Raw genomic sequence first — 24,982 nt, forward strand, 5'->3', positions numbered from 1 at the left:
GATGACCTGGCAACAGTGATCCATGCAACGGTCACCTTGAGACTAGACTACTGTAATGCCCTCTACATGGGGCTGCCCCTGTGCTGAACCCGGAAACTACAGCTAGTGCAGAACGTGGCAGCCAGACTGTTAACGGGACTCCCTAAGTGGGAGCATATACAGCCTAGGCTACGGGAACTGCACTGGCTGCCAATTGTGTACCGGATTCGTTACAAGGTACTGGTTATTACCTTTAAAGCCCTATATGGCTGAGGACCTGCCTACCTTAGGGACTGTTTCTCCCCATATGTTCCCCAAAGAGACCTGAGATCTGGCTCGCAAAATCTGCTGACCATCCCTGGGCCGAAGGAGGCCAAATTGAAAGTTACGAGGGAGAGGGCCTTCTCGATTACAGCTCCCCACTGGTGGAACCAGTTACCAGAAGAGATACGGGCCTTGCGGAACCTTGACCAGTTCCACTGGGCCTGCAAGATCATCCTCTTCCAGCTGGCTTTTTAAGGTGGAATTACTGTACCATCGTCATGAATAACTGTGTTACATTAAGATCGTAGCACCAAATTAATTGTGGTTTAAACTGTGGTTTTAAATTGATAGTCTAATTGATGATTTTAATGTAATTGCATATTTAATTGAGGAACACAACTGTTTGTAATTTGGGGTTTTTATTATTGTACTATTGTAATGTTTGTATTTTATGCTATGTAAGCTGCCCTGAGTCTGCTTCGGCGGGGAGGGTGGGATATAAATTAAAAATTACTATTATTATTATTCCTGTAGTCCTGCTGGATCAGACCCCTGGCCCATTTAGTCCAGCATCCTGTTTCACTCAGGAGTACGTGACTGGCCATGGTAAGGTCCCGAAGCAAGGCACTGAGACAAAGCAAGTGGTATTCAGCCTCTGAACATGGAGGTTCCATTTAGTCATTAGGGTTTGATAGCTTCTGGAGGACCTTCTAAAGGTAAAAGGTAGTCCCCTGTGCAAGCACCAATCATTTCTGACTCTGGGGTGACATCGCATCAAAATATTTTCATGGCAGACTTTTTACAGGGTGGTTTGCCGTTGCCTTCCCCAGTCATCTACACTTTACATCCAGTAAACTGGGTACTCATTTTATTGAAATCAGGTTGTGAGCAGAGCTTGGACTGCAGTACTGCAACTTTACCACTCTGGGCCATGGATGGGGCTCCTGCTGGAGGATCCATCCTCCAGGAAGTTGTCTAATCCCCTGTATGAAGCTAGCTAAGGTCACACTCATCACTTACATCATGTAACAATGATTTTCACAAATTAATGACACATTGTGTTAAGTTCTGTTCTGTGTCTGCCCTGGCAATTGTGGTTTTTAGGCATGAGATTAAAAACTTCCTACTCACTCAGATTTTTTGTGCAGATGTTGCTGATTTCAGAAGTTTCCTTTTGTTGTTGCTTTTCAAATTTCTGGGACACACATCCATGTGCATGTTCTCTCCTTTACTGTTGCTATAATCACTGACTTTTTATTAAGTCCTGGATACTGAGATGTTCTCTAGCTCTGGGAGCTATTATCAACTGACCTTCAAGTATTGCAATTTTTTGTAGATTTTACTTTTATTTACATACTGATTTATTTACAAAATGTTATGCCCTATTGTTGTGCCCAACCAGGTCCACCAATTAAAAGCAGGACATTATAAAACACATCATGAAGCCAACTAAAACTCAAGGTAAAATTCATGCATAAAGCCACAAAGTCAACAATGAAAACACAGGACAGGGAAGGTGTCGTTGAAGGAACACTAGATGAAACAAAGACACTCACAATTGGAATATTGAGGGGTACAGCTTATTTAAAAGGGACAGACAGATAAGCAAGGGTGGAGGAGTAGCATTATATGTAAAGGAGGTATATACTTGTGAAGAAATATATGAACCTGAGCATGGAAGTTCTCTGGGTAAAAATAAAAGCGGCAAGAAATAACAGTGATATTATGGTGGAGGTCTGCTATAGACCACCAAACCAAGCAGAAGACTTGGACGAGACACTCCTAGAATAGAATGCAGAGTTCTCAAAGAGATGGGACATGGTGGCCATGGGAGATTTCAATTACCCGAACATCTGTTGGAAGTTCAACTCAGCTAAAAATGAAAGGTCAAATAAATTCCTGATTTGTCTTGCTGACAACTTGATTTTCCAGAAAATGGAGAGAGAACCAAGGGGATCTGCTATCTTGGACTTGATTATCACTAACAGGTAAGAACTGGTTGATGAGGTGAACACAGTCAGCACCAGGGCTTTTTTTGTAGCAGGAACTTCTTTGCATATTAGGCCACACACACCTGATGTAGCCAATCATCTAAGAGCTTACAGTAGGCCCTGTAAGAAGAGCCCTATAAGCTCTTGGGGTTGGCTACATCAGGGGAGTGTGGCCCAATATGCAAATAAGTTCCTGCTACAAAAAAAGCCCTGGTCAGCACCCTGGGTAGTAGTGACCATGTAATTTTGGAATTTACAGTCTTGGGGAAGGGGAAAGCTGTACATAGACACACGACTGGACTTCAGGGAAGCAAATTTTGACAAAGTTATGGTAGGTAGAATCCCACATCAAGAAATACTTAAGGAAAAGGGAGTTCAAGAAGGGTGAGTGTTTCTTAAAAGTGAAATATTGGAGGCACAATCACAAACTATTTCTACGAGAAGGAAAAAAGTGAGGAGCCTAAAGAAGCCAAGGTAGCTCCATAAACAGCTTTCTAAAGACTTGAGAAATAAAAAAAGACTCCTTTAGGAAATGCTAACATCTATACCTGGAAAAGTTTTAGAACAAATAATCAGTCAGTCAGTCCTTAAGCATTTCGAAAGGACAGCTGTGATTACTAAAAGCCAGCGCAGGTTTCTCAAGAACAAGTTATGTCAAACTAGCCTTATCACTTTTTTTGAAAAGTGAAACCTCCTTCCTTGGAGATTTTTAAACAGAGGCTAGATGGCCATCTGACAGCAATGAGGATCCTGTGAATTTAGGGGGAGGTATTTGTGAGTTTTCTGCATTGTGCAGGGGGTTGGACTAGATGACCCTGGAGGTCCCTTCCAACTCTATGATTCTATACTACCTTGCAGGAAAGTCTACAGCATTCCCTTGATTGTTGACAAGTTGGTAAAATGTGGGTTTGATCCTATTACTATTAGGTGGATCTGTAACTGTAACTATTAGGTGGATATTATCTGTAACTGGTTAATAGACTGTACCCAAAGAGTGCTTGTGAATGGTTCCTCATCTTCTTGGAGAGGAGTGACAAGTGAAGTGCCTCAAGGATCTGTCCTGGGACCTGTTTTGTTCAGCATCTTTATACATGATTTGGATGAAGGAATAGAGGGAATGCTTAATAAATTTGCAGATGACACTAAATTGGGAGGGGTAGCAGATACAGTAGAAGACAGAGTCAGGGTACAGGATGATCTTGACAAGCTGGAAAATTGGGCGAAAACCAATAACATGAATTATAACAGGAACAAATGTAAAGTTCTGCATTAAGGTAGGAAAAATCAAACGCATAATTATAGGATGGGGGAGACTTGTCTTGACAGTAGTATGTGCAAAAGGGATCTAGGGGCCCGTGGAGCATACACTGAACATGAGTCAGCAGTGTGATGTGGCAGCTAAAAAATGCAATGCAATTTAGAGCTGTATCAACAGAAGTATGGTGTCCAGATCACGTGAAGTGATGGTATTGCTTTACTCTGCCCTGGTTAGACCTCACCTGGAGTAGTGTGTTTGGTTTTGGACACCACAATTTAAGAAGGATATAGAGAAGCTGGAATGCATCCAAAGGAGAGCAATGAAGATGGTGAGAGATTTGGAGACTAAGTCCTATGAAGAAAGGCTGAAGGAGCTCAGTGTGTTAAGCCTGGAGAGGAGATGACTGAGAGGTGATATGATCACCATCTTCAACGTACTTGAAGGGCTGTCATATAGAGGATGGTGCAGAGTTGTTTTCTATGGCCTCAGAAGGTCAGACCAGACAAGCATATTCTCCATCAAATCAAGCCTGCACTCTTCCTAGAAGCTAAATTAACCAAACTGGGGCTATTGTACTTTGGTCAAATTATAAGACTCACTGGAAAAGACAATAATGCTAGGAAAAGTTGAAGGCAGCAGGAAAAGAGGAAGACCCAATATGAGATGGATTAACACAACGAATAAAGGACTCTATGGCCCTCAGTTTGCAAGACCTGAGTAAGGCTGTTAACGATAAGATATTCCGGAGGACCTTAATTCATATGGTTGCCCTAAGTCTGAAGCGACTTGATGACATTCAATACACACAATAAAAAATGCATGCAGAAATGTATGATTTTTCTTGACCCAGAGATCTCTTTGAGGTGGTTGGAGAGAAATGACACTTTAGTAGCGATGGCAGTATTGATGTATTTAAAGATACAGGAATTGTTGGTTCCTCTAATCAGTCACACAAGAGGCCATCTGTTACACCCTAGGAAAGCACAACTCTGTTCTCAGCACAGTTCCAAGTCCCACCTCCCTTCCTGGTCCTCTTACCTGCCATGAGGCGTGCAAAGGGTTCTGGACAGGTGGATGGAATAGGTAGTGTCAGCTTGTTGACAGCAACACCGTAGGCCACAGCAAGACCATCTATGCCCCGATACGGGACTTCCCCTGTGAGAAGCTCCCAAAGAAGGACTCCGTAACTAGAAGGAAAGGGACACACAAGAGAGGTCATGAAACTCCAGCACACTGGCAGAAGGTGCAAGGAACTCTGTCTCCTTTCTCAGTGGGACCCCCGCCATCATTCAGGCAAAAATAAAGGCACAATAATTTTTTTTGGTCACTTGGGTTGAACAGGATCCTGGGCCTATTTATTTTGTGGTTCATGGATTCTAGGGAATAAAAGTTACACTCTGGGAATTAAAATCCGTTTCCTTTCTACATATCATAGACCAAAGGTCCCCAAACTTTTTCAGTTTGCAGGTACAGTTAGAATTCTGCCACAGGGTGGCGGCTGCCACATGAGGGAGAGCTCAACACCAAAGTGGCTGCCACAGGACGCAGAACCACTCAGGAAGCTCAAGTGAAGGGGAGAAGAGGGGCAGTTTAAAGAATACACTGGCAGAGAGTAGCGAGAGATAGGAAAACCAACTCAGGTGGCACCTGCTGCAGAAACAAAATAATTTTAATTTGCACAGCCAATGAGAACCCCAATGGCCAATCAGAAACACTGTTGGGTCCTACCCATGTTTAAAAAATAGCTTGTGGGCACCAGAAAAGGTGTTAGTAGGCACCATGGTGAACACAGGTACCATGTTGACAATGGCTGAGATCAAGACTGATGTGTCACTCTGACATTCCTTATTTTGTGAAATCAGCAATGCAAATCTTTTGGGTTATTCGGGTCTCAACATTGTCTCTGGTGTGCATCTGCAAGCAGGCACACACCATGCACACACATGTACCCTGTCTCTCATGCATATAAAATATTTGTTCTTTCTTTAATTTGCCCATTGAACAATTCTGTGAGTCCTGAGAGCTTTACATTATGAACAGCAGTGGGAAAAGTGTGGAAGTCTCAGACATTCGTGTGGGAACTTGGGGCTTTGGTTTTATGTTTATGTGGGGACCCTGCCTTTCTTTGGTCCCTTGGCATTCTATAGTCTCAAAACAGGAGTCCATGCCTCGATTGGGGCTTCTCTCTCACCTCCAGATGTCGCTGCCTCGGGAGAAAGTGGAGCTTTTAATCACTTCAGGTGCCATCCAGGCATAGGTGCCTGCCGTACTCATCTTGGTTGTCTTGTGCCACTCACGGGCCAGCCCAAAATCTGTAATCTTCAAGGTCTTCCCACTCACATCTCCATCATCCACACATTCTGCCAGCAGGACTAGAAGAGACAGAGATTTGGGATGAGACAAATGGTATTTTAGCAGAACCAAGGAGAGGAGCTTGCAGGTTCAAGAAAGCAACATAAGATTTCCACAACCATTTTACAGAATCTTTGTTCCCTCTCCTTTAACATCCTGGCTTGCTGGGGAAAGAGTGGGAGAGCTTCTGTTTAGCTGCAGGGCTAGCTTAATGTATCACAGCTAACCACAGTTAGTGTTAAGCCACAGTTCCTTCATGCTGTGCAAAAGGAGATGAGGAGAAAAATCAAGGATGCAGCCAAGACTGGCAAAATCAGGGTTTGGGCACATTTTTATTAACTGCAGTACAATTTAATGTCTGAATGCAACTTATCACTGAGGCTTTAGTACTTGCAAATAGCAAACAAGGTGGAAAACAGCTCTGGCAAAGCAGGATTATTTCCACATGGAGGTTTTGCTCTAATTTGGCATTCAAACTTGAAGTGACTTTTTTCAGAGGGGAGGAGCATCCACACTATATCATCCTCTAATCATCCCCTTTCTCTGTTTTCTCTTGCTTTACACTGATCCTTCCCACACCTGGTTGCTTCCATGTGGAGATGATTCTCTGGGTAGCTCTCACTGCTGTAGCAAATGCAGAGACAGTTAGTGAGGTTGTAGAATGTCCATACGGAAGTTTTTCCTGTACTTTCCTTGCTGCAGCCTTCCCCATGGCTATAATTTCCCCCTTCCACTGCCAGTGGGCTTTTTTTTAAAAACACTAATTATTAGATTGCTGTAGCATTATAACACTACATTAGTCTGTTGTAATGGTACTTATTTCTGGCTTTCACCTTCTTTAAAGTAATGTCTGTAGCCCTTTTCACCATAAAGTCATAGGGAGAAATGAACAGCCACTACCTTCCCCCTTACAACTCTGCAGAGAAAAGTGCTAGAGATTTACTTTTTTTAAAAAAATGAAAGTTGGGAACTAGTACACCGTTGCAACAGATCATTATAATGCTATAGTGATCTAATTACCAATTTTTAAAAGTCTAGGGTTGGGAACCCTCCCAGGTGGGTACGAGGTAGCATCCATAAGAATATAAGGTGAACCTTGCTGGATGTCCTTTGATCCATCTAGTCAGGCATCCTGTTTTACAGGGTGGCCAACCAGTTACCCTAGAGGGTCAGCACTCAAGGTGCAGAGGACAAGGCCTTCCGGAAGCTGCCTCTTAGCACTCGCGTTCAGAGCTTTGCTCACTTTACTCACTACAACCATTAGCCACTGAGATAAGGAAAATGGTGCCACTGTGAACAAGACTTCTAAAAATTTCCATCTTCCTGTTGTGACAAATTAGCTAATTCACACCCAATTTAGGGATCTGCACTGATCAGCTCTCTGAGAGATTTCCTTGTTAGTTTTCACAGTTGCAAAATCTCTAATTGGGTCCAAGATAGACTCTCTGAGAGAGATTTATCTCTTATAGCCTAATGAAATATTGGGATATTTGATAACTCTGATTAAATTCTCAAAGGAAAGTTATAAGACTAAAACTGGTGTCTGTTCACAAATAAAAACCAACAAATCTACTATTCCTTCAATTACACTAATCAGATGCACTTTTCCCGCAAGCCAGCTGAATCATAAATAGCAACATGAGAATACACAGATTAATATAAATGCATATGATTAAAATCAAGAATACACAACATTCTTAATGTGGCGTCCAAAGGCTGCAAAATTTTCAAACAGACTGCACCAGACCAGGTTTGGAAAAGATTTCAATAAAATTGGGGGAAATGTGGAAACTGGATGAACAGAGGACGTTGTTATGTGAATGCTTTAGAAAACAGCATGGCAGAAAGGAAGCCAAGGCTCAGCAAATTATCTACCAGAATGATATGGTCTTTTTGGAAAGATCTCATTCAAAGTGTGTTGGCACGCTTTGTGGATGAGAAGTTGTGAGCTGTTTTTTTAAAGATCCTGCCCACATTGATACCATGTTCCTTGCCTTAGGCTCCTTTGGCCAGAGGGCTTTTTTTTTTTTAAAGTGATCAATAGATTACTATAACATTATAATGAATTTGTGCCAAAACCCACTAGTTCCTCCAGATGTCTACCTTTCATTTTTTTAAAAAGCAATTCTCTAGCCTTTTTCACCAAAGAGATATAAGGTAAAAGGTGAACCCCTTACACCTCTGCAACAAAAACAGCTAGAGATTTTTTGTTGTTCAGTGAAACCTGGAGTTCAGAGAAACTAGTAAATTGTAAGTAAGTAAAATTTTACTTGTATCCCGCCCTCCCCGCCTAGGCAGGCTCAGGGCAGCTAACAACATTTCGTACATATACAATAATAAATAAAAACATTAGATTTAACAGTAAGAACTTTAAACATTATTTAAAAACCAGTTAATGTATTTAAAAATTCATAATTTGAATTGATCTGGCAGCAATGATGGCATTCTGACGCTAGTTTCAGCCAGTTTAAACAAATTCCATGATGACATAGGTCCTTAAAACAGGACCGTGTTGGCGGGTCCTTAGTTAACAACAATTCAGCAGTCGATATATGCTCGTTTAAAGAGGGCAGTCTTGCAGGCCCTGCGGAACTGATCAAGGGATTGTAGGGATTCATAGGGTCCCCATAAGTCAACAGCAGTTCCCTCTAAACTGTGTGCATGAGCGGTTGCAAACAGATCACTATAACATAATAGAAATCCACTAATTACCTTAAAAAACCTCCAAAAAAATCCTTCAATGGTAAGGGAGGAGGTCAGCTCAAAGCAGGGCCACTTGGGGCAGGGAGGCAGGGCATGCATGCTACATGCCAGCCTGCTTCTGCTAGCTATTGAGAAATTAACTGGAACGCTGAGAGGTATTGCTCAATCACTGGGAAGTATGGAATCCACAAATCAGGGAGGAGGAGCTGTGGCTCAATGGCAGAGTATCTGCTGTGCACACAGGGTCAGTCCCTGGCATCTTCATGTTTCAGGAGGGAGGTGATGCAAGATATCACCTGAGAGCCTGGAAAAGCCACTTCCGGCTCAAAGAGACAGAAGCGGCCTTCACAACCCAATGGTCTGACTCAATACAAGGCAGCTTCACGTGGGTGTTCAGAAGTGCTGATCTTTCTCCAAGAAGATCCTGCGCAGAGTTAATAGTGCCAATCCCCTAACCATGACTAAGGGACTGGGAGTAAACTCTGAGCTTGCAAAAGTGCCTTCCTTTTTCTCCCATCTGGCACCAATCCCTCTCTCCACACCCCTTTTCCTTAATCACATTTTTGCGTAACATTTACACTGGTGTAAAGCACCATGAAGATTAATTAGGCCTGTCCTGAGTTTGAAGCCCAAGTTTTTTGCATACACAACCCACGCCTGTTTCATGCTCTGGTTTGTATTACCCAAGGTAATACTACAAATGCAGACGAAATGATAAACCATGGTTACAGGAAGAAAAGGGAAGCAGGAGGGGAGGGAGGGGAAGGAAACTCACAAACCAGTGGTTGGATGCTGATCGCCACTCTGCTTTGCAAGCTGGCTGGCTGGGTGAACTTGAGCCATCTTCACAGGGTTGCTATGAAGTTAAAATGGAGGACGGAGAACTAAATATATCACCCTGAGTTCTTTGTGGAGGAAGGGCAGATAAAACATAGATAGGCCAAGCTCTTGGTAAGAAAATGGCAACAGCACATTGGTACCTGCCCAACTCTATACGCAAAGGAGCTGGATTTATCAAAGGTGTTTCTATCTCAGCTTTCCCTTGTAGGCTCAAAATTCCAAAAATTCAAATTATACAAGACATTGCAAAACCCCAATTTACCCTCCCCCAAGAAAATGCCCCCAGCCTATGCCCTAAGAGTGTCAAACATCAGGCCTGGGGGACAGAAGCAGCCCATCCAGGGCTCTTATCCCGCCCAAGAGCAACTGGTATATACGGAAATATAAGGACCTCTCCCTTTTATGGTATCCCTTGGGGAAAAACTAGTCTTTCATATAGGCTTGCCAATCCCCAGGTCCCAGCGGGGGTTCTTCCGCTTTCCCAGGCTCCTTCCTGCCCCCAGTCAGCTGGCCGGCGGGGGGAAGCCCTGCCCCCAAAGCCACCATGTGACTCCCCCCCCCCCCCCCCAGGCTCCAGGCTCCGATTGGAAAGGCTTCCTCTTGGGATGGGGTGTCTGTCTTACTTTTAAAAAGTTGGCAGAACTCGTGAGTAGAGAGCCCAATTCCTTGCCTCAGAAACGGGCGGGGGGGGGGGGGGAGGGGAGGGGAACGTCTGCTGAGCACTTCATTATTCCCTATGTGGAGATCGATTCTCATAGGGTATAATGGGGAATTGATCTGGAGGTTTCGGGGGCTCTGGGGGAGCTGTTTTTTGAGGTAGAGGCACCAAATTTTCAGTATAGTATCTAGTGCCTCTCCCCAAAGTACCCCCCAAGTTTCAAAACGATTGGACCAGGGGGTCCAATTCTATGAGCCCCAAAAGAAGGTGCCCCTATCCTTCATTATTTCCTATGGAAGGAAGACATTTAAAAAGGTGTGCTGTCCCTTTAAATGTGATGGCCAGAACTCCCTTGGAGTTCAATTATGCTTGTCACACCCTTGTTCCCGGCTCCACCCCCAAAGTCTCCTGGCTCCACCTCCAAAGTCCCCAGGTATTTCTTGAATTAGACTTGGCAACCCTACTTTCATATGATTACCTTTTATTGGGGCTTTTGTGGACTCCCCAGTAAATCAATTGCTTTCACTGCTAGGAATCAAGTGCTTTTGTTTGTATTTTGAGTAAAAAATAATGTTGTTAATTGGGTTTGCCTGTGTTCTTTATAAAGTTTATATCTCTAGTAGCATTACATTTTATGGCACACATGATATGGCCTGATAAAGTGACATTTATGTCAGGTCTGGCCCTTGTAATAAATGAGTTCAATACCTCTGTACCCCATTACAAGGCCAATGTGAGGCTTGAGAGCCAGTGTGGTGTTGGATTAGTATCTGAGAGGCCCAAGTTCATATTCCTACGCATGCCATGGAAGCTTGCTGGGTGACCTTCGGCCAGTCACACTCTTACAGCCTTACCTCACAGGGTAAAATGGAGAAGAAGAAAATTATGTTAGCTGTCTTTAATTTTCATTGGTGAGAAAGGTGGGGTACAAAATGGGGGGGAAACCCAGTCCTCACAGGCTCTAGTCTAGCAGATGTCAGGTGAGCAAAGTTAAGGTGGAGGAACTGCCAGAAAGTGCCACCTAGAGGACCATATATGGGGACAGATGGTCTGTCATGTAAGTGGCCATGAAGGGCTGGAAAGGTCATGACCAGCAGCTTAAATTGGATTCAGAAAAAACATGACAGCCATTGCAGCTGTTTTACAATAGGCAAGATGCGTTCCTGACAGTAATTGGACTGAGACATTCTGAACCTTTGTAATTTGGGCTGGTTCCATGAAAAGAGTGGTTTACATTAATTTGTTTAAAATATTTATATGCTCATATTTTCCCTGAGCATCTCAGGAGCCAAGGAGCACCCTCCCCCACAGGTATAGGAATGCCTGATTTCCTATGAAAAATTCACACTTGGCAGGATTTGCTTCTGGGGCCATGCTGATCCAGCCAGTCATGTTGGCAACTGCTGCTCCGTTAAACTTCACAGACTGCATTTTGGCTATTTCTATGCAATGGTTCAGGGAGCACTGGATTTTGTCTCATCTCTGATGCTCGTGTGCGTTGCCTGACTAGTTATGTATGCATGCAGCGGCATTAAAGGGGGGGGGGGGAGTACATATTTTAAAACAGAGGCATGAATTTTTGATGTAGATACACACAAATATTAATCCTGCTTCTCAATGGCTTTTGCTTGCAAGATCCAGGCGGGCTTTCGGTTCCAGTGCAATGCCTGCTGGGAATTCTTGCGCAAAGACTGCTCTGAAAACAGCTCTCACGAAGGTAAAACGTTCTAACAGAACAGCGAGGAGCCAGGTTTGTGTACACAGCAAGGGCAAGACACACCCGCACCTGGAAGTCAGCCCTGCATGCAATAAATGTGGCCCAACCCTAACTGTCTGGATGGCCCCAAGGTCTGCATCACATCCTGTTTGGAGATGGGGGGCGGAATAGCCCAGTACCAGCAACTCTGCTAATGCTTACACTGTACCACAGGGAAAAAAGGTGGGGTACAATGAGCAGCGGACTTAGGGTGGAGGAATAATATTCAGCTCCCCCCCTCACAACTTTATGACAGCATCCTTCCCCTTCTAAAGAAACAGCAGTGAATTTCGAAGACAGGCAAGAGAAAAGGCACTTTGAAACCACAAAGAAGGGCTCTCATGCAGTCTAGGGCTGACCCTTGACCTTCTTTTGGAGTGGCTTGACTGGGACCCTGGCCTGTCTGCCTTTTTAGGGGATGCCCAAGATTTCAGCAGAATATTTCTGGTTTTAGACATTGTTTGCACAGATCTGGGGGAGGTTTCCTCCTCCAAGCTTCGTGGATTCTGTTTTAAGCTGTTGGTGAATTGCCTCTGAGCATGTGCAATTTTTGCTGCTGATAAGTTAACTCAGCCAGTGCCTAAAAGCATTTGAACTCGGGAGGAAAGACCTGTGGATCAGAGGGAATGACCTCAAGGGGAGATTCTTCCCAACACAACTTCTTTTAGAGATGAAACCCTGATCTCTTCCCCTTTTTGACAGACAAGGGAAGAACAGTGGCCACAGCCAGTTTCCCGGGGAGACAGAAAGAGGGCCTAACTGAATATTATATGTTCCTTGACTTCACCCAATCAAATGTGTGCCTGGAGTTTCTGCTCTAGGAACTGAATTTCCAGGCCATGCAGGTCTGATTCAGAGGGGGACTGTGATATGTGAGGAGAGGGTAACCCCTGCCCCCCATGTCATTTTCCTGTCCTTGAATAGCATTGAGGAAGCACTAATTTTCCCAATTGGGGAAACCTTTGTGTACCTTGACAGTATGCACACAACCCCCAACAAGCCAAACAAGCCAAGGAAGGGTTGCCACATCTGGATTGGAAAATACCTGGAGATTTTGGGGGTGGAACTTAAAGAAGCTGTGATTTGGGGAAAGGAGAGGCTTCAATGGGGTATAATACCATTGAGTCCACCTTCCAAAGCACCCATTTTCTGCAGGTGAACTGATCTCTGTCACCTGGAGATCAGTTGTAATATCAGGGGATCGCCAGCTGCCACCTGGAGATTGACAAGCTTATCTCAAGGCCATTTTCAGTGGGGGAAATTATATGGGGGGAGGGGTTGCAGTCCTTTCTTCTTGAATGCCATGGTCCCAGACTAATTCAGACTTCATGCACCTGGGAACGGAGTACCCAGCAAGGAACTTGCAAGCACACATGGATTGTGAGGACCTGGGAGAAAGCATAATAAGATTATCTTGGAAGAGAAGGGAACCCTAAACTGAGCCATAGCACCCAAATACAGCCTCCTCTCTGCATCTTCAGAGCTACGGCAGACTGCTGGAAAGTCACTTTCATTAGCACCACCCTGGTACTAGAAGGGTTTCCCGCGCTGGGAGCTCTTGGCTGCTCTGCCAAACTTCCTCCATGCTCTTGGCACACAGACAATGCAAACTGTGCCAGGGTGAGACAGAAGGAGACATGCTCCCTTGCTCTAACTTATTCAAATCCGTATGGGGAAAGAATCCAGCTTGGGCGGTCCAAGAAGTTGACCCCACTCCACCCCAAAAGAGGGAGATTTAGAGTACGGCATGAAAAGCTGAAGTTCTCAGATAGCCTCTTCTATCCTTATCCTTCTCTCTTGCTGCTATGGCTGTGTCTCCCCTTCTCTTTGGCCTTTGCCATCAGAGTCCTACAGATTTCTGTGCTACCTTCACATCACTAGTCCTTACATTTAAGGCCTTCAGACCAGGACCGCCAAGGGCTCTACCCCAGAAGCAAGGTCTCAACCTAGACTTGTTTTCCAGTGGTAGAACTCAAACCTGAATCATAGTGCCTCTGATCATGTGCAGAAAGGTCTTTTTTCTCATCAGTGAGTAAATGCAGCATGTCAGTGAGGTAATTTTAGACTCTGGACATTCCTTTTTAGATGGCAAGTTAAGGGCTGAGCCTGTAAGCTCTGAAATTTTGTCCCAAACTCTGGCCCTGAGGGCACTGCTGAGCAGCTACTGCCAAACCTGACCAATAGGAATCTGAGGCAGATCTCCCTTATCAAAGATCATGTTCTCCAACCAGGCTGGAATCCCCTTACCGCTCCTTTTAGATATTAATCCCAACCTCAGTTGCTCTAACCCTGACTTTCCTTGGCCCCCTCATTCCACCTTTAGTCTCAGATCAGTTCAGATACCCAGAAGCAGGATTATTATTTTTTTTGCAGAAAAAGCCCAGCAGGAACTCATTTGCATATTAGACCACAACTCTTGATGCCACCATTGTTTCACACAGGGAAAAAGCCCAGCCAGAACTCATTTACATACTAGACCATACCCCCTGATGCCAAACCAGCCTGAACTGCATTCCTGTTCAAAGGCTAGCATGTGCAATGATCGGAACATTGGACTATGATCAGAGAGACCTAGATTTGGATCCATGGAAGCTTGCTGCATGACCTTGGGCCACTTACTCTCATGTACCTCAGAAAGAGGATAAAATGCAGAAGGGAGAACAATATTGTAAACTGCTTTGGGTTTGAGGAGAAATGCAGAATAAATACTTCCTATGCTCCTGAGTCTTCAGTTCTGTCATTCTTCTTATCTTTAGGCCAGTTTCCTCATCTCCATCCATCAGACTGTTTTCCTTTCTCCCACACAGAACCCTTTTGCTCTACTCTAGGAACTGAATTTCCAAGGCATGCAGGTCTGATTCAGATGGGGACTGTGACATGTGGGGAGAGGGTTATAAACCCTGCCCAGGGCTGGATTAACAATTAGGTCAAGTAGGCACTGGTTTATGGGCCCCCACACCTTTAGCGGCCCCGGACTGGCTTTCCCTACCCCCAGTTTTCCCTCTGCTTGCAGCCCTCCCAGCCTGCACGCACAGCCAGCAACTGAGCCACTCTTTGCCCAGCTTGCCTGGTGCAGTGGTTGCTGGTGTAGTCACTAAATTTGCCTCTCTCTGTCTCTCCCCTGCAGTTTTGTCAAGGGGGCTTTTGGGAAAGTGCCTGCAGGCTGCAGCGAGGGCCGCAGGCAGTGGGGCAGGTGCTCCAACTCTGAAATAACTTGCAAGGGCCCCCCCAAGATTTTGACTGCCTAGGGGCCTCCACACTGGCCCTGTCCTCTATGTCATTTTCCTGTTCTTGAATAGTACTGAGGAAGCAGTATTTTTCCAATGTACCTTGACAGTAAACACACAACCCCCAACAAGATGAACAGCCAGCCTCCTGAGGTAGGATTGCCAGATCTTAGTTGGAAAATACCTGGAGATTTTGGGGGGTGGAACTTGAGGAAGCTGGGGTTTCTTGCATAGCACCAAATACTTTTAAAATTGTTATTATTAAGTTGTATTGTTTTAAAATTGTAACTGAAATTGTGGTTTTAACATGACTGTTAGCCGCCCGGAGTCCGCTTGTGGAGTGGGTGGCATATAAATTTAAGGTAAATAAATAAATAAAATAGCCTCAACTTTCCTGTTCCTCTAACCCCCTCCAACTTGAGTATTGGCCAGTCTCTCACCTCTCTCTCCATCCAACTTGTCTTGCCTTAACATAAACAGTAACCTTTCTAGGGCACAGACACTGATTGCTTCTCTCCAGCATACCTCTGGAGTCCAATGAAGGCTAAAATTGTCCTCCTAGACTGAGTGAACTCAGCAAAACAAAGACTAGTGGAGAGGAAATATCATACCGGAAGGGAGAGAGGAAGTTGCAGACTTTGCCTTCAGTAATCACCTTCTAAGAAAATTGCCTCTCTGACCAAAAAATCCCCGACCTGTAATCTCAGGTACAGGAGAACTGGATGTGATGACTCAGCAAAGGCACAGCATGTACTCAAAAGCACTCTTTGCATGTTCAAGACCTAGGCTCCAACACTGGGAAGCAGACACTGGATGAATACTGACTGAAAATAAGCCATACAGCCTCCTCTGAATGACCAGGAAAACCCATTGCTACCATTCACCTAGGCTCAAGAGAGACTCATGAAGGGGAATTCTGCCTCCAACCCTTCCTAAGTCCTAAGCAGACCCCCCCCCCCAAAAAAAAATGTCTTGACCATTTCCTCTGCTAGGCAACCTGGCACGTTTAAGCCTGGCACCACATTAGAAATTGCTTTGCTGCCCTGGCTGCTGCCTCCCCCCCTCTCCCAGCTGCATCTCAGCCCCGTGACCTGTAGGCGACTCAAACATTTCCCAGAGACTTTGCATCACTGAGCACCCTATTGTGTCCGAGGCTGGCAGGAGAATCAGTCCATTGCTCTGCCAGGCAGTGGGGAGGGTGGCCCACAGAGAAGGGGCTCCCCTGGCAGAACCCCACAGCGGCACCCTTCCCTGCCCCTGTTGATCGGTGCTCTGGGACCTGGACTTTTCTCTCCATTGCCCCCACCCCCACAGATCCAGGCAGAGAGGAAGCCTGAGCAACACAGCTAGCAGGAAGCGGCTTGGAGGAAGCCAGTGGCCAGGCCCACCAGACTGGGTCATTGTTTAGGAAAGGCTGGGGAACAACACTCTACCCTCCCCCTCCCTCCGGCATCCAACAGAAGGGAAGCCCTCTTTGAAATAGCACTAAGACTATCACAGCCATGGCTTTCCAAGAGCCCCACAGAGCCATTGTTCACAGGGTCATTGCTCAAACAAACATGTAAGTTATTCCCGAGGGAGGGGTTTAAACTGAGGTAGGTCTCCCAGGCATAGAGAGAAGAGAGTGTTCTCCCCCACTGAGCACGAGCAGAGTGCCTTTCACCTCCCCACCCCTGCCAAGTTGTATAATCAGAACTAGCTCCTCCACATCCAAAGGCATCTTGCGGAGTCAAAACCAGGCTCCTTCTAGACCAGGGGTGGCCAAACTGTGGCTCGGGAGCCACACGTGGCTCTTTCACACATATTATGTGGCTCTCAAAGCCCCCACAGCCCCGTTGGTCAGTTTGGAGAAGGCATTTGTCTCTTTAAACCACTTTACCAAGCCAGGTAGTGGCTTGGAAAATACATTTAAAGTTGCTTTCTTTCCACCTCTCCACCCCCCCTCATCTATTTGCCTTCCTTCCTTTTTGGAGCTCTCAGACATCTGATGTTTATTCTTTGTGACTATTACATTAAGCAAGTTGGGCCACCCCTGTTCTAGACCAACCTTCTATTTCGAAGAACTGGCCTGCTGAAGAGATTGGGGTTTCCAGGATAGGTTTGAACATATGAACATATGAAGCTGCCTTATACTGAATCAGACCTTTGGTCCATCAAAGTCAGTATTGTCTTCTCAGACTGGCAGTGGCTCTCCAGGGTCTCAAGCTGAGGGTTTTCACACCTAATTACCTGGATCCTTTTTTGGAGATGCCAGGGATTGAACCTGGGACCTTCTGCTTCCCAAGCAGATGCTTTACCACTGAGCCACCGTCCCTCCCCTGGATGTTGGTTTGCAACATATAGGCTGGGCTGACTGCACTTGGAACTCAATCTCAGTCAAGGCTCACCATCTGGTGCACCCCCAAAGCCTGTTTTCAATATCAGGGCCCCAGAATATGCAAAGGCCAGCATCTCTGCACACACTGCTAGAGCATTATCTCACAAATAAGTCCATACTTACCCACCCACCCCATACTTTTTATTTTTTTCTGTAACATCTAGCCAACCTGTATGGCCCAGGCTAACCCAATCTTGTCAGATCTCAGAAGATAAGCAAGGTCAGCCCTGGTTAGTATTAGGATGGGAGACCACCAAGGAAGCCCAGGGTCACTATGCAGAGGAAGGCAATGGCAAACCATCTCTGCATGTCTATTGCCTTGAAAACCCCACGGGGCCTGTCATAAATCTGCTGTGACTTGAGGGCAAATACACACACACACACAGAGAGCCTGATGAGGAACAAGGTAGGAGTCAAGTTGCACCTTTAAGAAAAACAAAGTTTTATTTAGAATGTAAGCTTCCATGTGTGCATGCACACTTTTTCAGACAAGGAATCAGGTACAGAGAGCAGAGAAATGTGCATACACACATGAAAGCTTACATTCTGTTGGTCTTAAAGGTGAGACTTGACTCCTACTTTGTTCTACTGCTTCAAACCAACGCGGCTGCCCACTTGGATCTAGCCTGATGAAGAGTTCAGGCAAACTCAAAAGCTCACACGCTGTCTTACATCATTTTGGTTGGCCCCAATAAAAGGTTCTGCATGGATTGTAACCTGTGTTCCCTCTAAGCTGAGTTAGTGTGAGCTAGCTCAGTTTTTTAACCTCTGGCTCACACATTTTTGTCTTAGCTCAGGAAGTATGGCCCCAGAACAAACTAATTTACGCAGTAGCTTGCTCACAACTTTAATGCCAGTAGCTCACAAAACAGAATTTTTGCTCACAAGACTCCACATCTTAGAGCAATGATTGTAACCCCTATTGAATGTGAGGCCAACCAAGCCTGAGAATGCAACTGGCTTCAGCCCCACTATCTTAAATAAACAAACAATTATATTGTTGCATAGATCCAGGTGGGTAGCCATCTTGCTGTGAAGCAATAGAACAAAGTTTGAGTCCAGTGGCACCTTTAACAAAGTTTAATTCTGGGGATAAGATACCTGAAGAATTACATGCACGTGATACATGCTCAAGAAGGTGCCACAGGACTCAAACTTCATATCACTAGGTGACATACATGTCTTAGAAGAAGAAAAATTGCAGATTATATCTCGCCCTTCTCTCTGAATCAGAGTCTCAGAGGGCTCACAATCTCCTTTATCTTCCTCACCCACAACAGACACCCTGTGAGGTGGGTGGGGCTGAGAGAGTTCTCAAGCTGTCCTTTCAAGGACAACCTCTATGAGAGCTATGGCTAACCCAAGGCCATTCCGGCACTGCAAGTGGAGGAGTGGGGAATCAAACCCGGTTCTTCCAGATAAGAGTCCGCGCACTTAACCACTATACCAAACTGGCTCTCTAGTGACAACAGACAGGTCTGGCTGGAAGTTGGGAAGAGCAGAACTGATACTGGAACAGCCAGTCCAGCGGGAGATAAGAAAGCAACTGGTAGAACTGGAACCTGATCCTCATGACAGGGGGTGGGTGGAGTGAGAAAGAGGAAAACCCAAAGAGGCAAGAAGGAAAGGAGGGGTCCATTGACTATGCTCTCCTCCTGCCTTCCCTGCAGCTTCACTGATAAGCAGCAGCTTCCTGTGCTCACTAGCCTGGTTGGGAAAATAGAACAGAAAGCGAAGAGTTAGCAGGCATTAAAGTCAGCAGGGTGGTAGAGCAGCGGAGTGGGGGGCGGCGGCGACATAAACACAACTTTGCCTCTTCCAGGAGGCTGTGACTGTGGGATAACTCTTGCTCTGCCAAAGAAGCAAATAAGCCAGTGTTTGTGTGTTTGCCAGACTGGCAATGAAAACGGGGAGGAAATCCAGCAGGGATCGGGGAGGGGGGGGGAGAAACCCCCTCAACAACGTCTAGCAAGCTGTCTACTAGGAAGGACCCCTTCCCTGCCACTAACTCACTGAAGGGAATCAGATCACCTGCTATCAACAGGACTGGATCTACATGTTTTTTGAGGGGGGGCAAAATTAAAAAATGACACCCCTTTATGGGTCATTCTGTCTTATAGTCCCATAAAATACAATGGACTCCATACCCAATTTGGCACACACACCCCTGCGTCAGCCCCCAGGGCAAGCACCCCCCCCCCTCTGCCACACCCCCAGATCTGGCCCTGGCTATCAACCACCTCCAAGCCCAGATTTGCAAACTGGGAATGATATTTATTTATTTAAGATTTATATCCCGCCCTTCCCACTAGGTGGCTCAGGGCGGCTTACAACATATAAAACTAACATAAAATCTAAGATTAAGCATTAAAATTAACATTTCATAATTTACAGTTAAAAATCTAAACATTTGTTATATACATACACATTAAAATCAAACGGCGGTCCTACAGCTACACTCATCGGTTACAAGTTCAGTATTTGATGTTCAGTACTCAGTGCTCAGTGCTGATTAGTTGTGGGCCAGCCGGAAGAGGGATGTCTTACAGGCCCTGATAGAGGGTTGCTCTCTAACCTGCTATGAAACTCTAAGTGTTAATCATAGGAACCCAGCTCTGAGGCCACTGCAGTCGCAAAAACACAGACGGGGCCGCCTCTCGCCTCATGGAATCTTACATTTGATTAAATGCATCCTTTTTTCTATGCCACCTCTCCTGAAAAGCTGCTCAAAACAGCTTCTTGGGCTCCCTGGTGTCCTGTCACACTTCTGAAAGCTTTACATGGCAAGGAGATCAGCTAAAAACTTCTCCTTCTGCCCCCTCCCTTCTCAAGATTCACAAGAGATAGCGGGTATGGCTCCAGAAACCAAATTCTCAGGGCAGCCACAAAGTATACTCCCTTCCCCACTCCACACATTCTTCTGGCTTAGCTGGATAATACATGTGAATCTCTTAATCCATCCTGGGGTTCAGATCCAGAGCCTGGTTGACATTTGGGTAATACCTTGGAGCACAAGGACTGGGAACAGAGTAAATGAGAACTGTATGCCTTTCCCTACCCAGTGAAAAAATCACAGGCATGCACACATATTTGGGATTGGGGGGAATAGTTTCTAAATCAGAGAGTTTGGGTTTCATGCAATTATTCAACCTCTTCACCTCTCCTTTTAGCAAGTGTCCATCCCACCAGTGAGAGACATTAATGTAACAATGTATGCAAGAATTATAAGTGTGTATTTGTGCTTCCTCTCACACACATGCAGTCTTTCTGCTTGCATTTCCAGCATCAAGAACTACATATGATGAATATGATGATGTGCGTTTGCAATAAAAAAGGCCAACGCCATGCTGGGAATTATTAGGAAGGGAATTGAAAACAAATCAGCCAGTATCATAATGCCCCTGTATAAATCGATGGTGCGGTCTCATTTGGAGTACTGTGCGCAGTTCTGGTCGCCGCACCTCAAAAAGGATATTATAGCATTGGAGAAAGTCCAGAGAAGGGCAACTAGAATGATTAAAGGGCTGGAGCACTTTCCCTATGAAGAAAGGTTGAAACGCTTGGGACTCTTTAGCTTGGAGAAACGTCGACTGCGGGGTGACATGATAGAGGTTTACAAGATAATGCCTGGGATGGAGAAAGTAGAGAAAGAAGTACGTACTTTTCTCCCTTTCTCACAATACAAGAACTCGTGGGCATTCGATGAAATTGCTGAGCAGACAGGTTAAAACGGATAAAAGGAAGTACTTCTTCACCCAAAGGGTGATTAACATGTGGAATTCACTGCCACAGGAGGTGGTTGCGGCCACAAGCATAGCCACCTTCAAGAGTGGTTTAGATAAAAATATGGAGCAGTGGTCCATCAGTGGCTATTAGCCACAAAAAAAAAATGCCACTGTGTGACACAGAGTGTTGGACTGGATGGGCCATTGGCCTGATCTAACATGGCTTATCTTATGTTCTTAACAAAGTAGGAGTCCAGTAGCACATTTAAGACCACCTAAGTTTTATTCAGAATGTAAGTTTTCGTGTGCACGCACACTTCTTCAGACGAGGAATGAGGTACAGTGAGCAGAGCTACATATAGCTGGTGGGCGGTGGTTTAGAATGCAAAGTGGTACACTGCCCACCAACTATGTGTAGCTCTGCTCACTGAACCTCATTCCTTATCCGAAGAAGTGTGCGTGCACACGAAAGCTTACATTCTAAATAAAACTTTGTTGGTATTAAAGGTGCTACTGGACTCCTACTTTGTTCTACTGCTTCAGACCAACACAGCTGCCCACCTGGATCTATACACATATGATGAAGTGAGCAAAAGTGAGAAAGTGTATACCCTGGAAATTTCTGCTGGTCTTTAAGGTGCTACTGGACTCAAATTTTGTTCTACCACTACAGACTAACAAGGCTTGAAACTGCAAACATCTGTCAGCTTATCCAAACATCTGTCGGCTTAGCACATTTTCCCCCTGCCCTTCCTTCAAAGATCTCATGGTTATCAAAGTTTCACAAAGATCTCATGGTTTTCCAAGTTTTGCAGGGCCTGTAAGACGGAGCTCTTCTGCCAGGCCTTTAATTGATCCAGTGGGTGTCCCCTGAAGTCATCACTTCCCCCAGCACCTTATTAGCACCTTACCATGTAGGTGCTTAAGTTACGTTGAATACTACTTTGATAATTCTGTAATTTTACAGATTCTGTAATCATGACATTTTCAAGTCTGGATGTGGTTTGTTTAATGTTTCTGTAAGGTTTTAATGTTATAAACCACCCAGAGCCCACTTGTGGGATAGGGTGGGGTATAAATAAAAAAAATTAAATTAAACACTTGAAACATACATACAAACATACATATATGCACCGAAGGATTCCCATGGTGATGATTTCATAATTCACTTGTTGGGGTTTCCTGCTTCGCATTGCACAATTCTGTGGTGTCCTGTCTCCATCCCCGCCCCAGCCTGTAAACTCTGGACTGTGACTTCTGAACAGCAAAGATCAGGCATCAGAGAGATCCAGTGACACAGTAGCTAGAGTGTCAGACCAGGGACTGGAAGACCCCCCATTTAAATCCCCCCTCAACTATGAAGCTTGATGGTGGCTTCCAGACCCTCACTGCCTCCTCTCTTTCAGTCTCACCTATCTCATGGGATTCTTGTAACTGTAAAACGAGGGAAAGAGAACCATGAGATCTTTGGAGGTAGGGCAGGGAAAAAATGTGCTAAGCTGACAGATTCTTGCCTCGGTATCAGGGCTGATCCTACTGTACTAGCAACTTGAATGGAATGACAACCCTTTTATCGAAGCACTAGCGGGAATCAGCACACAATCCAAGATATGCCCAGCAATCAAATAAAGCCACACACAACCTAATCTTGCAAAGGTTGCAAAGGTTCCTGGGGTGGATCTAAGTTAATTTGCCAGCCCTAATTAGGATCTGCTTCGTAAGAGTGAGACAGAACATCTGCTTGTGGAGAGCCAGTTTGGTGTAGTGGTTAAGGGACTCTTATCTGGGAGAACTGGGTTTGATTCCCCACTCCTCCACTTGCACCTGCTAGCATGGCCTTGGGTCAGCCATAGCTCTGGCAGAGGTTGTCCTTGAAAGGGCAGCTGCTGTGAGAGCCCTCTCCAGCCCCACCCACCTCACAGGGTGTCTGTTGTGGGGGAGGAAGGTAAAGGAGACTGTGAGCCGCTCTGAGACTCTTCGGAGTGGAGGGCGGGATAGAAATTCAATATCTTCTTCTTCTTCTTCTTTAGGAGGCAGGTCTTCTCTCTCCCCAAACACCTTGCTTAAGAGTCCAAGATTCAGCAGGTCTAACTCAATGTGCATGAATTTTCTCTTGTACATGAAATTCTGTACATACATCAGCGGTGGTGGGAGAATATACAGCAATGTACACAAATATATACAATTGGAGCAGAATCATGCACATACAATAGGCACGTATGCTCACCTGTGTACAAATTCTATCATTCAGGTACTCTCCCCCTCCTGTATTACATTTGTCTGAAATGATTCACAAATTACACTTTACCCCTTGTGTGTTGTTCCAAGAAGTAATTGCTAGATTCACTTTCCTATATTTACCTTAAAGGAAGATAACCCTGGATATAACAACAACAACAAAATTAAACTCAACATATTATTGGATATACCTGTCATGTAGATTCAAGCGGGTATCCATGATAGTCTGAAGCAACAGAACAAAGTTTTTAAGTCCAGTGGAACTTTTAAGATCAAAAAAAGTTTTTAATTCTGGGTATAACCTTTCATGTAGTATTTGAAGATGTGTGCATACAAACAAAAGCTTATACCCAGAATTAAACTTTGTTGGCTTTAAAGGTGCCACTGGACTCAAAATTTGTTCTATATCTGTAGCTTGTGTGCCAATTTAAAATAAAATGTTCTTTTTTTGATAGCATAAAAACGAGTCTTGCATTTGACTGGACACAGTAGGTGCCAGACCACCCATGCAGCCTCTAGAAGTCATTTGCTCTAGGGAGGCTGGGATGTGCAAGTGAGTGACTGCAGCCAACCCCCAAAGTATCATGGGAAGCAAATGGCAATGCTCAAAAAACAAATATGGGAAAAGTCTGTTCACATACAGAAGAACTCTCCTCTTTCTCACATCCTCCTGCGCCAATAAGTCTTTACACTAAGACCAGGTTTTGGGGTATCTGTTTACTCCCATTCTCAATCAAATGTTCATACAGTAGCACACAGATAATTTCCAAAAAATGCCATCATCAATTTTGCACATGTTTATGCATTCAAATATATACAGTCCTTTCAATATTGCCCGTGGGCCAATGGCCCTATGCATACACAAGCTCAGATCCCATGCCGTGTTTCGCTGATGGAAAGATGTTCATTAATAGAATGTGGTTTTCCTGCCTCCTCCTGCCTACTGCAGCCTCCAAGGCCCCCCCTCCACCAAATGCTGCTCCAGGAACAGTATTTGCAGTGCATGTTGGGTTGCAGATGGAGGGGGGAGGCAGGGACATCATGCTCTCCTGACGGAATTCCTTCTGCCATTGGAGGATCTAAGTGATACCTCAAGGCCAGGCACAAAATAGGACAGAGGCAACCATTCAGAGATAGGCTGAGTACAGCAGCACCTTTATAATCTAGGGAGCTGGAAGGGTTTTGAAAGTGATATAGTGACCTGCTGCTGGTATATACCAGGGGTGGCCACACACATATTGTGTGGCTCTCAAAGCCGCCCCCACTGCCCCACTGACCAACTTGAAAAAGGCATTTCTCTCTATAAACCAAGCCAGTCAGTGGCTTGGAGAATGTATTCAAAGTTGCTTTCTTCCTTCCTCTCCATCCCTCCCCCCATCTATTTGCCATCCTTCCTGTCTTGTGGCTCTCAAACATCTGACATTTATACTATGTGGCTCTTACATTAAACAAGTTTGACCCCCCTGATATATACATACCGCCCTGCCACCTTTGGAAAACAGGTAGGACAAGTCCATGCATTTTTTTTAAAGCAAAAAATCACTTTTAACATTTTCAGGGCTTATAACCACTCCTTTCATATTGTTCTGCAAAGCTGGTGGTTTGCCGAAATAT

At 45.0% G+C, this 24,982-nt stretch overlaps 1 protein-coding gene across 2 annotated transcripts in view; it reads right to left on the reverse strand.

Moving 5' to 3' along the window:
- Positions 1–24,982, reverse strand: part of MAP3K11 (mitogen-activated protein kinase kinase kinase 11) — a 43,923-nt gene that overhangs the window by 13,656 nt on the left and 5,285 nt on the right. For both annotated transcript variants that reach the window (XM_060252424.1, XM_060252432.1), the window contains exons 2-3: positions 5,684–5,864; positions 4,531–4,679 (exon numbers count right to left, since the gene is read on the reverse strand). In XM_060252424.1, the coding sequence (XP_060108407.1) occupies positions 4,531–4,679; positions 5,684–5,864 (330 nt within the window). The remainder of the gene's footprint in view (positions 1–4,530; positions 4,680–5,683; positions 5,865–24,982) is intronic.

Source organism: Heteronotia binoei, chromosome 1, assembly GCF_032191835.1.
Source record: "Heteronotia binoei isolate CCM8104 ecotype False Entrance Well chromosome 1, APGP_CSIRO_Hbin_v1, whole genome shotgun sequence".
Classification (NCBI taxonomy): domain Eukaryota; kingdom Metazoa; phylum Chordata; class Lepidosauria; order Squamata; family Gekkonidae; genus Heteronotia; species Heteronotia binoei.